This window comes from Tenrec ecaudatus, chromosome 6, assembly GCF_050624435.1.
Source record: "Tenrec ecaudatus isolate mTenEca1 chromosome 6, mTenEca1.hap1, whole genome shotgun sequence".
NCBI lineage: Eukaryota > Metazoa > Chordata > Mammalia > Afrosoricida > Tenrecidae > Tenrec > Tenrec ecaudatus.
The window spans coordinates 57,526,975-57,540,489 of NC_134535.1; the positions used below are offsets into that span (position 1 = coordinate 57,526,975).

Sequence of the window (13,515 nt, forward strand, 5' to 3'; positions counted from 1 at the left end):
AAGATTTTAACAAAATTCTTTATGTGTACACCCAGCTATACAAATCTAAGTAAACATACATTTATTCAAAGTAAACACCTTGCTTGTAGAAGACATGGGCAAAACTAAAGGAACATAATTAAAAGATATCAAAAGGGAATTACCATTGTAGCATTTCCTCTGAGGAATGTGTAAGGTCACATTATTTAATCAGCATGAGTTAGTTGAATTAATGGTAAAGAAGTTGAAACATGACTTTCATATTCCAGATTTCCCCTTGGTTTACATTACCTGAACATCACACTTGGAATAATGACTTGAAATTAGATAATCACCTATTCATCTTAGTTTATAATATCTAAAAAGGTATAAAAACTATATCACTTATGATGTATCACAGATAAAATTCTATCTTTTTAAGTTGGTTAAATTTCTGTACTTAGAAATTTTTACACATTACTATTTACAATAAATTAAAATGTTAAATGGCAAACCTCCATATATCCAGGGTGCAATTTAATAATCATTTTACTTGATATAAGCACACTTAATGTTAATATTAATAATATTAATGGAAGCTTATGTAAGATGGGAAAACTTACAAAATAAGGAATATACAAACCACATTATCTCCCCATTTTTCTTACAAATGTGCTTGAACATCACTACATAAAAAACAACCAACTCGACTTCAGGTTCAAATGTGTAAGTACCTTGCTGGAGTCTGAGCAAAATTTACACTGTTCTTCATAAGTAAAGTGAACGCATACTTACATGATTTAAGCTTACTGTTATGTTACATAAATCTCTGAGCACAATGCACCAAATACTTCAGCTATGTTTTGTTTGTTTCATCACATGCAAGAAATAGTAAGGTCTCACATAGCCACATACTGAAATACAGTATACATTGAAAATATCACTTATCAATTACTTCTACCTTCTCTGTTGTGAAGGATGTTCTATCTGTATTATCAAATACCACAATGTTAAATATTTCCACTTGGATAAGATGTACTATTTCAAAATCAATGTATAATAAACAAATTGCTATTTCATTGCTAATACAAGGTAACTTTTTAGATCACTATCATTTCTATAACTGGTTCCTTTATTACTAGATATGTACATTTTTCATGCATCGCTTGTATTTTCAAGCACGTTGGACCGTACCAATAGCCTGAAGCAACACCAGCTCAGCCTGGCACTGGGCTTCCATCTGACTCTGGAAGAGTGCACTTACCATGTTCCAGCCGGGGTACAGATAGTCTGTGCCAACAAATTCAAAGTAGTGAGCAAAGCCTTCCTTCAGCCACACGTCTTCCCACCAAACAGGCGTCACAAGGTCACCAAACCACTGTCGTGACAAAATGAATTGATACAGATATACTTACAATATGGTCCAGAATTATTTCATCTAAAATTAAATATATCAAACTGTAATCATCATAACTGGAGTCATTCCCCATTGATTTTATGATCTTAAAATATGAGTGGCAAGACTGTATTGATTTATTCAACTGCTTGGTTATACTTGTCAAATACACATATATTTCAAAGAAGGATGAGAAAAATTATCAAGAAACACAAAAAGAATAGTTAATCTGAAGAAAAAAGTACAAATGAGAAAAAAAAAAGTCAATGAAAGTTGTCCTCGAATAGCTGAAGGTCTCTTATGTGGATGAGAAGAAGGATTGTTTCTGGTGGTCCCACAAAGGGTGAACTAGAACCAATGGATGAAAGTTCTGGTTAGTAGATGTCTGCTGAAAGACGCCTGAAGATAGAAACTACTGTCTCCAGAGATAGTGAACAACTCATCACAGAAGGTACCAAAGCATCACCTTCCAGTGGCAAGAAATATTCACAGGAGACACCAGCTGTGTGCCGGAATGAAGGAATATTAAGGTGCTCCACACCCAATTCTACATGATATTATTATAATGAGCAACTGAGGCATAACATTCCTCCATGTCCCTTCAAGAAAAATACTGCAATTTCTCTGGCCTCTGATCAAATCATGATGCATTATTCTGAGTCCCTTTAATAGTTCAACAAAAGGGTAAATAAATATCTTTCATTTTTCAAAAGTATACATATATATGTATGTGCTTTTTATTGCTGGAAAATATATATATGTATATATTCCATGAATTATCCTAAAGATTTTGCAATCCAGCAGTGAAAATTCAGACAGCTGACATTTTATTGGGGATGGTGTGAAATGAGAAAGGCAAAAATAAAGAAGCACATGAACCCTATCGTTTCAGATTGTGATAAAGCACGATAAAATATGATCAGGGGAGAAGGTCACTTTAGATTGGAAAATAAAACCAAAAAAAAGATCCCTCTAACTAGGTGACATGTGAGCTCAGACTTTAATGACAGAAGGAACCAGCCATGAGAAAGCCATGGGGAAGAAGATTCCAGGCAGATGTAATGGTTGGTGCCATCACTGTGGTAGAAAAGAACTGTTTAGGAAACAAAAAAGCCAACGGGGCAACAATGCCGTAGGCCAGGCGAGCCAGGAGCATTCCACAGGAGCAAGGAAGAGGCGGGTTATAAACAGTCATTAAGAGTCACAATAAAGACTGCGATGACTGAACATTCCACTATCCAAAAGTAAGTATCATTTACCCAAGAAGATCTCTAAGAAAATAAAGTAAGAGAGTACCCTAAACTTCTTGATCACAAAATATAAAGTTTTTAAAAATAATGTTTACTTTTAAAAATGCACGTTTTACCTTTAAAATACGTCTATTGTAAGAATCACAGGAACATGAGTATTTAGCGGGAATGAAGAATGGCAGAATGACATAAAATATAAGTAGCAGTAATAGTTGAACATTTTTGGAGGTGTCTCCTATTTTCTGGTTTGTTCTTTCACAGTAAATAGCACAGCACCACTAAATGATCACAAGGAAGTTATGTAGACTATCGAATAAAGGGAATCCAGTTTAATGAGCCACTGAAGCATTAGCAGTGCGGCCTTACCGCTACAGAACTATGCTTCTAACCAGGAGCTCCAGGGGCAAAGTGAGTTACACGCTGGGTGGTTAACTCCAAGGTCAGCAGTTGGCACACTCCAGGTGAGAAAGATGGGGCTCTCGACCCCTGTAAAGATGTACAGACTTGGAAGCAGGGGCAGTTCTGCTCAGCGAGTTAGAGTAGACTTGACGGTAGGGAGTTTGTGCTTTGTTAATGCTTCTAATTTGTCATTCATAGGAACATTCAAGGAAAAAGTGCTTTTTCCTGCAAAGAATTTTATGCTTAGGTGAAAACTAGATTCTGCCCCATGAAAGAGAAGCCCTGGATATCTGAGCAATGGCACCTCAGATAAAGAGGCGCACATCCCCAACGTGACCAGGATGCCGGTACCAGCATCTCTCCATCACAACTTCACTGCAAAAGGCAAATATCTAAGGAAAGGATCCCGAGCTCCAGAATCGTTTGCCAGTTCATTTATTGGTACTTAGCATTTCACTTCTCACTGAAACCTTTTTCCACCCCACTCTTTAAGTTTTGATAGATTATATTTTTGGTGGATTATGATAAATTAGAATCATACTGCAGCATGATAAAATGCCTAATGTTTTCAGCTAAAGCCTGTACACAGTTGTGGTAATCAGGGCAATTATTACTTCTTACTAGAATGAGCGTATGTTTTTCGGTGTGTTTTTTTTCCTTCAATAAATTCAGGATTCCATAAGCCCTGCAAAAGCTCGACGATTCTTTCCACTCATTGTAAGCAAGTGTATAAAATCAAAGTGAAATTAATTTTATCTTAGCTTCACTACAAAGTTGACTAATTTGCATATGAATTTCTAAACATGCCAAGGCAAAAAAATATCAATCATTTGAGAACAAAGAGTCTACGGCTGAGTTAGTGAAAGACTTCCTAAGTGTCTGTGTAATGGGGAAAAGGGAATAGCAAATTGATTTCAGCAAAAGCACATTTTGACACGTACACAAAATTCAGCTGCATCTTGCAGCAATGCAATAAATCATTGCTATCACTGCATTTACCATATACACACCCCAATAATCACAGAGGATAAAGCAGAGCTGACAAGGAACAGTGGCCCGAGAAGGACTCTACACAGGATGCCGAGTGGCAGAGCCGCCTCATGACTCAAGTCAACGGACTAAGAGTTGCTTTTTCAATATACTGTGTGTTTGTTTTTGTTTGTGCTGCCATCCAGGGGAAAATGACTTATCTTCTAGGAAGAATTAAGCAGTCCTCAGTGGATAATTAAAACTTAATTAGAAGGATGATACTTTAGCTCCTAATCTATGTATCTGAAATCATTCTACATTCTCAATCGTTTGCACATTATACTTACACCTGATCTTTTTTTTTCTCATACCTGGTGACATATCTCATGAACAATGACCATGGTGACATCCAGCAAATAAGAAATAGATGACATACTGGGATCCAGTAGTATTCTTTGTTCCACAAAAATACTTAGTCCCCAGTTCTCCATAGCAGCATACGGATGCTTAGGCACAGCTAAAAGATCTAGAAACAGAATAAAACAGTTCCAAAGACTTTAATAAAAATACCAGTTTCTAAACCTGTATCCTAAAATAAATTCAGAAATCCTAATTAGAAGGGAGTATTGCTCTATTTTGGTCACTCTTTTTTTATTTCCTAAATTAACCTACCTGTCATGTCTGTATGACAGCAGAAATAGAGGCTATCCCTGTAAATGATGGTCAGATCCATTCATCACAGTTGCTTTTTAAACCCAATGATATGGGTGGCTGGAAGTATTGGCACTATTACTGATCTCGTAAGTTGCAGGAACGTAGAGAAACCCAAGGCAATAGACATCCACAAAGTCAAATGCACTGGGTCTTCTAAAGAAAATACCGTATATGCTCGTGTATAAGCACAAAAAATGTGCTGAAAAACTGAGGTTCGGCTTATGCACGGGTCAGTGGTACCCCAGCGAGGTGTAACATCTCATGGGCGATTGTCGTTCCTCCACTGTTTATTTGAAGCCCCGCTGACACTGCAGGGCTTTGAATGTTTGTTTACTCACATCTAACCAATCAGAGGCGTCCTATGACGTGGATGGCTCCAATTCGCAGAAGTACCCGTAGTGATTCACTTATGTAGACAGTTGAACTGGTAAGGATGTGTCTGTGGCTGCGCTCTGTCTCTCCCCTCTGGTCTCTGTGTTAATTCACATCCTGCATTTCCCACCCTAGGCTTACACTCGAGTCAATCAGTTTTTCTGGTTTCCCAGGTAATAATTAGGTACTTCGGCTTATATTCGGGTCGGCTTATATTCTAGTATATACGGTATTTTCAATTCAGTACTGGGCATACTATGCTCTGACTTTCACTTCCATATTTCTCAAGGATAAACAAGTATTATCTATCAGTCTTAAAATGAGACTTGTCATTTTCTGATTGCTTACATTGATATCTCTTTCCAGGTTCTGTTTGAAGGAAACATGGCACTTAAGGATAGCCTGTAGAGGGTCATATGGCAGTGGACAGAGCGGCAAAGGACACCTGAGGCAGCCCAACACTTTAGCTGTTGTCCTGCCCTAAAATGAACCGGTACATGGTAGCAGTAAATCACGTAACTTCTTAAGACTGCAGACCCCTTACCTATTGCAATTGGCTTATTTGCCTTAATCATCCCTCTAACTCTCTCCAGCTTCAAAAGTCTTTGATTAGATGATTCTAAGATCTGCGTTTAATTTTAAATCACAGAAGTGTGATCAACTTTTGGGTGAAGATGGCACAATAACCTATGCTTTGATGTGCTTCCTCTGCTCCAGACATCTAGAGGTATAAATAAAAGATTAAAAGAGAAAACCAAAAACACCTCCGGACTCAAAAATAAATCTCTCCATGGATCAGAAATGGTACAGACACACAAAATGGTGATTGCTGCGAAGCCACAGGCCTTTGGGGTTCTGGCGACAGAAGCAGGCAGTAGTAGCTGGGCATTGGCTATGACAGGCTGTACCCGAGCCGAGGGAACCTAAGCCAAGCTGATGGTTGGATGGCATGAGTTGAGGGAGGGTATACATTCATGAAAATGGGCTGAAAGAAGCTGTGCCTACGGCTTTCTGGGAATGCTGAAGAGTGACAGGATAGGGGTTTGAACCCAGGCAGCTTGCCTCCAGCACCTCTACTTTTAATCACAATCCTATCGTTTTCTCGGTCTCTGGCTCCGAAGTTTCATCTCTTGATACATTTCTTGTAACTCTCTAAAATGCCACGGGAAACTTTACAAGAATGCCCACTCTAGTACTCACTGGGAGCAGGAATATGAGAAACTAAATGCCTCTGCCCAGGATAATGGACAAAGAAACTATGAAATCACCATGTACAAGAGCATTATACAACAATTGAAATGAATTATCCTACCACTATATTCTAGCCAGTACTCTCCCTAGCAACAGTGATAATTTAAAAAACATTTAAAATTGTTGTTTTTTTGTTTTTAATTGCAGTCAACTCAGATTCAATTCAGAGTGATTCCATGTACAAGAGAACAAAACACCTCCTGGCTCTATGCCACCTTCAGAATCGTTGGCATGTCCCAGTTCATTGCTGGGGCCACAATGCATTCTGCTAATGGTACTCATGTTCCATTTTTTTATCACACGGTACTCTTTTATGACCCATAGCTTTTTGACTGACTAAATCTTGGATTCAGACAGTCAGGTCTTCTTCTTATCCTGTCTTAGTCTGTAAGCTCCATTATAACCTGACTACCAAGAATGATGATTTAAGATTTTAATTTAAGAACTGGTTTAAATAAGAATAAAACAGACAATAGAAAAACAGTGTAATGACTCTGTCTGCCACCAATATGTGGCAAAAGGCGTTGTATATCTACAGTCATTTGTTTTCAGGGACTACTGACCTATCTTTTTGGATCCAGCCTGTTACACAGTGGAGGCACCTATGCATGCTATAGTTCTCCAAGAGCACAGAGAAGGTGGGTTTTCAATACTAAGTGAGCAAATCTCACGTTCCAAAATAGAGTTTAGATTGGTTCAAAAGACATCAATTGAAGATTCTAAATACAGAGGCTAAATAGTCGAGGGATCCGGGATAAAGAAGAAGATACACACAGGAGATTAAGCTAAAAAAAAAGACTCATAGCACAGGCAGGTATCATGAGGGGCAGGGAGGAACAGTTAAAAATGGTGGCAAAGAAATCGGATCATTGTGATCAAAACATGTTGCTGGTGACTCATTGGTATCCACATATATGAAAGCACACAAGTCAGGCCAGGGTAATGAAGTTACATATCAACCAGAGGAGAGAATTTTAGCAAGTGCAACTGGATTCCAGATGAAGTGGTTGATGAACAGAATAAAATACAGAGGGTGTGTTAATCCAGGTAAACTAGAGAAGCAAATCCAGAGACACTCATATGTGTAAAAAAGAGAACTTATATCAAAGAGCAATTGTATATTAAGGAAACATCCCAGTCCAGGCCAGATCAAGTCCATAAGTCCGATATTAGACCATGTGGCCGATACCAATCTCAGCACTGGCGTGAGTCTCCACGTGGGTCCTTCAGCTCCAGGACTCTGGCTTCATCAGTGTAGCTCCATGTGGCTTGTCAGCAGGAAGACTAAGCAGAGAGTGTCTCTTGTCTCTAGGGAGGAATACAGGAGTTCCCAGAATCTTCACGAGAAGGCCATGCCCACACGGAGGCCTCATTGGCTAGGGCCTGATAGGCTAGACTACATGCCTTTTCAAGATTATGTAACTGCCACAGACCACCACTGGTCAACTTGGCACTTGTACACAACTCTTTAGCCATATATAATTTTCAAGCAAACAATAATAAAATCATGTCTGTACCTAACAGGATAAAACTAAAGGCATACAATTTAAAAATGTGACACCCCTTTTCAACATAACATTCTACAATTGAACCAAACAAAAATATTCTATACTTATGTGAACACCATGATCCTATGAACATATTCCCCCACCTATGAAAGTTTATAAGCCAAACACTTCATGTCTTTACCCTCACCATTTTGGGTATCCAATTTTTATATTGCCCACTTATATCAACCTAGTGCTCTGAAGAGATAATCATATCCTTTGATGTGAAGAATCTTCATTCCAATGGGAACCTTGTGAAGTCCATATCCAGAAGCAAGTAAGATCAGGACAGGCCATCCATGAAGTTAACAGCAATATGCACCAACTTAAAGGTTCGATTTCATGTGGGTCAACTCAATGCGGTTGTGGTCGCAGCTTGATAACCTCGTTTGGAGCCATAACAGAGATAAATAGCTCACTGGAGGTCAGATACACACCGGCTCTCTGCTTCCTCTCTCTCTTGACAAGACACGTGGAGCTATGCTGAGGCAGCCAGAGCCTTGGAGCTGTAGGAGCCAAATGGAAACCCACGCCAGTGCTAAGATACTTCCACTGCCACTGGATCCACAAGACTTTCCACCCACTGGCCTGTGATCTTCCTGCACTCGGCATCATTGCATGTGTGGTGTGAGTCTAAAGAGAAATTTATGGGCTAGTATTGGACATATGGGCAAATATCAGACTTATGGACTTGATCTGGACTGGGATGTTTTCTTAATATACAATTACTCTTTATATAAATCTCTTTCTTATATACATATGAGTGTCTATAAATTTGTTTCTTTAGTCAACCCAGACTAATAGAGAGAGGCTTTACAAAAGGCATGGAAAACAATGTCTACAGATGGTGTGTGTGTGGAGGGTGGGGGCAGGCAATCATTTAACAAAGCATTTAAAACACTGCTTGTCGTAGGGAAAAAGCTACTGTACACAAACTTTCCTGGGGTGAGGACCAGGTAATATGGCAGGAACCAGATCAAATACAGGGATACACATGGTATACAACTAAAAAGGAGGTGGATCAAGGAAAATAATAACAATAATAATAAAAAGAAATGGGTAGCTGGGGCACAGGGTACTAACCTACCCAAGGGGAGGGTATTGCTTATATCTCCACGGGAAAGAAGGACCACACTTCAACCCAAGCTGCAAGATGTGAATGCAACATGCCAGCATGGAGTAGGTAACCAGTGGAGAGGACTGGGGGGCCGGCCCCAATCCCAACTACTAAGTGGACACCTGCCCCTCCCCCAGAAGAATTTATTTCAAAAGACAGCATTGAATATGCAGCTCCTTGAGACGGACATATCTGGGCAGAGCACACAGAAGCAGATGAAAGGGGAGGAAGAGAGAGTGGAGCACATCCTGGGCCACCAGGCCTTGAGGACGATGACCCCAATTAGAGCAGAATGTTCACAGAGAGGACCACATGGCCAGCCCCACTATGAGACATGACGCCCCTCACTGACCCATGGCCCTACAGGGCACAACACCGGAGACACAGTGTGTGAATTGCACCCGAACTGATCCCTCCATACCAAGGCAAAACACTAAGGAGGTGTAACAGAACATCAAGGTAATGGAGTGGCAAGATCCCCAGTGAATGGTGGACTTTGGGGCAAGGGCGTGGTGCCCCAACAGACTGGACTGGAAAACACTCGTAAAGGCCAACCAATGATCCTTGAACTAACTACAAGCTTTTTTTTTGTTGTGTTTTGTTTGTCATTGTTTTGTTGTTGTTTTGTTGTATATTGTTGCTTGGTTTTGCTCTGTCTTGCTTTTGTGCATGTTATTATCTCTGAAGGTCTGTCTAAGATAGGCTGGATGAACAATCTGGAGGAGAAAACAATGGGACCGACAGTTCCAGGGGACATGGGAGAGGGGAAGGGGCAGGGAAGGAAGTGATGTTAACAAACCCAAGGGCAAGGGAACAACAAGTAATCCAAATTGGTGGTGAGGAGGGTGTGGGAGGCCTGGTAAGGCATGATCAAGGGTAATGTAACAAAGAGGAATTGCTGAAACCCTGATGGGGTCTGAGCATGATAGTGGGACAGGAGGAAAGTCAAGGGAAATAGAGGAAAGAGCTGGGGGTCAAAGGGCATTTATAGAGGTCTAGTTAAATACATGTGCATATGCAAATATATTTATGTATGAGGATGGGGAAATAGATCTATATGCATATATTCACAGGTTTAGTATTATGGTAGAAGAAGGACATTGGACCTCCACTCAAGTACTCCCTCAATGCAAGAATACTTTCTTCTATTAAATTGGCATTCTATGATGCTCACCTTCCCGACACAACCGCTGAAGACAAAGAGGGTAAACAAGCAAATATGGTGAAGAAAGCTGATGGTGGCCAGCTATCAAAAGATAAAGCGTCTGGAGTCTTAAAGGCTTGAAGGTAAACAAGCAGTCATCTAGCTCAGAAGCAACAAAGCCCACATGGAAGCACAGCAGCCTGTACGATCATGAGGTGTCAAAGGGATCAGGTATAAGGCATCATCAGAACAAAAAATCTTACCATAGTGAATGAGGGGGGGGTGGAGTGCAGAGTGGAGACCCAAAACACATTTGTAGGCCACTGGACATTCCCTTGCAGAGGGGTCTCAGAGAGGAGACAAGTCAGTCAGGGTGCGATATAGCAAGATGAAACATACAACTTTCCTCAAGTTCCTAAATGTTTCCTCCCCCGCACTATCATGATCCAAATTCTCCCTTGCAAGTCTGGCTTGACCAGAGGATGTACACTGGTACAAATAGGAACTGGAAACACAGGGAATCCAGGGTGGATGGTCCCTTCAGGACCAGTGGTGTGAGTGGTGATACTTGGAGTGTAGAGGGAGGGTGAGTTGGAAAGAGGGAACCAATTACTAGGATCTACATGTTACCTCCTCCCTGGGGGATGGACAACAGAAAAGTGGGTGAAGGGAGACATCGGACAGGGCAAGATATGACAAAAATAATAATTTATAAATTATCAAGGTTTCATGAGGGAGGGCGGAATGGGGATGGACGGGAAAAATGAGGACCTGATGTCAAGGACTTAAGTGGAGAGCAAATGTTTTGAGAATGATGAGGGCAATGAATGTACAAATGTGTTTTACACAATTGATGTATGTATGGATTGTGATAAGATATGTATGAGCCCCTAATAAAAATATTTTTAAAAAGTTTAATCTCCCCCCCCCAAATAAAGCACTGCTTGTTCTAACAACTATAGAAAGGCATTTTAACCATCCTCTTCTCTATACCTTAAAAACTCAAGGAATCACCTGTGATAGTTTTAAAATTTAAAAATTCACCAGAGGCTATTCAAAGACATTAATAATAGAAGATCTTAATGCCCCAGGGGATGGTCCATAAGACTCTCTACCACAAAATCACATGAAGATTCTGCATGGCACCCAAAAGCTGATTTGTAAAAACAACAAACATAGATCCAGGAATGAGTTTTGGGTTTATATTAAATATTGGATCCAACTTAAGTACAATTAATTCTTACTTCATGACCCTGCCCAATGGAAGAAAACCCAGAAGTTATGGTAGCTATAGAAGAGTATGGTGAAGAAATTATATGGTGCCTGGGTGTCATATGAAAATGCTTCTTAAAGGCTTGTTTCCACAGAGGCATCCATCTAAGTGAGATGTCACTAAGAGAACATGGAAGAAGCACACCACCATCAGTGGCTGATGGATTTAAAATCATATAATCCAAAGTCAAAGGAAGGAATAGTATCAGAGCCTAAATTGTGAGAATCAGGTTTGCAGAAGGCTGTGGATGTCAGAAGGAGTCCAAGATACATTTGTGGGATCTACATAGAAAATAAGCCTCAGGTGATTTCCTTTTATCCATATTAGAGGGACAGGTCAAAGATAAAAGAGAGGGTTTTCTGTTTGTTCATATTTTGGTTTAAGATGTGTTTTGTCATTGGAGGTGTCCCTCTTGAATATTTGTCATTATGGTCATTGTTTTTCAGTACACGGAACTTACAGGGACAGAAAGTATAATAAGGGTTTATGGGGGTAGAGTGGTAATGGGGGTGGGAGGATACAAGGAGTTCAAGAAAAAAAAGGATGCTTTGAAACTGTGGTAGCATTTGTACAATATTGCTTGATGTAACTGAACTATGGAATGATATAATATCTGTATTAATGACCAATATAATTGCCTATATAAAAGAATATAAGTATATAAAAACTTTTAAAACAATGCTCATAAGAATTTTATTTATATTGCTTTGTACTGGAAACAACCCAAGTACTCACTAACAGATGAATAAATAATAACAGGGTGATATTTCCATCCAACTAAATACTACATAACAATAAATGGAATTAACAGGATGATTCTTCCATACAACTAAATACTATACAACAATAAATGGAATTAACAATCAATATGTACAAAAGTATATGTAAATCTAGACAGTTGTACTTAAAATAAAAGAATGTATGCTGCATGATTTCATTTATATACAAGTGTAGATAATGAAAACTAATATATAGCGATGAATAGAATTAAAAATAATAGGGTGGGAGGAAATTACAATGAAGCAATAGAAATATTTTGAAGATAATCGATTCATTTTCTTAGTTATGATATGCACATGACTTTATACAATGTTAAAACATCAAATTCTACATTTTAAATATTTCAGTAACAAATATTCCTTTGCTCCATTCTCAAGAAGAAAATATTAATTCACAATATCTGAAATTAATTTAATTTAAAAATGAATTTTAATGAGGCTGCATCAATTAAAATATGCAAGCACAATTTTTCAATGCCTTGAAAACAGAAAAATATTCAAATATTTTGGAAGCTAATTTACTTGGGAATTCTAAGAAAATCCTGGATTGTCTGCATAGTAATCTAATACCAAAAACTTAATTATCAGAAGCTGATAGGGAACGTTTATTTTAGACTAATGTGATGGTTATTTTTGTAGTCAGTTTAACTAGTCTATAGCGCCTGAGTCAACCAATAATCTTATTTTGTACAAAAGTATTTTGTAGCTGTGGTTAATACAATAATCCATTGACTTTATATCATTTTAGATTCCCAACCTTATCTGGCCTGTCACCTTGTTTCAGAAAATAAAATACTCAGCACTCCCTTGACTATTAAAAACTTTTGTACTGTAGCCCATAATCCACGATAACGTGTAGGTATCTGTTTTTGCAGCTTCCTTGGATCATTCCAGTGTCCCCCATGGAGTGATGTTGCCTGATTTTGGAAACACTGCTTTAAAAAAAGGAGACTAGCCTTGAAAATGTAGAGAGTCTTGTTCAGTAAAGTAAAACACCTTGAGTAAAGCTGAGGATCCCAAAAGAAAAAATTCAGTCCCCAAACTGCAGCACCAATTTCTGCTTCAGATTATAGCCTGCTTACTTATCCTACAAATTTGAGGTTTTCCAGTGCCTACGCATGTGCAAGCCAAATCATTTAAATACATACCATAAACCAGGATACATTTTTAAAAACACTGTTTTAGCATCAGATAACGAGAAGATAAAAATATGAAACTGTTGTTTCTCCACATATTCTCCATCTAGGTCTATACATTTCTGACGATGATGTTTCTCTTTCTAAACCTTCCCATAGGCTTGGGTGCTCTTTGTTTGTTTTCAATTTCTATACCATTTTAATATTTTT

The 13,515-nt window shown here is 38.9% G+C and overlaps 1 protein-coding gene across 1 annotated transcript in view; it reads right to left on the reverse strand.

Annotated features, from left to right (window-relative positions):
- Window positions 1–13,515, reverse strand: part of TRHDE (thyrotropin releasing hormone degrading enzyme) — a 524,500-nt gene that overhangs the window by 227,810 nt on the left and 283,175 nt on the right. Inside the window, exons 4-5 of the mRNA XM_075551269.1 lie at window positions 4,344–4,498; window positions 1,223–1,336 (exon numbers count right to left, since the gene is read on the reverse strand). Of these exons, the coding sequence (XP_075407384.1) occupies window positions 1,223–1,336; window positions 4,344–4,498 (269 nt within the window). The remainder of the gene's footprint in view (window positions 1–1,222; window positions 1,337–4,343; window positions 4,499–13,515) is intronic.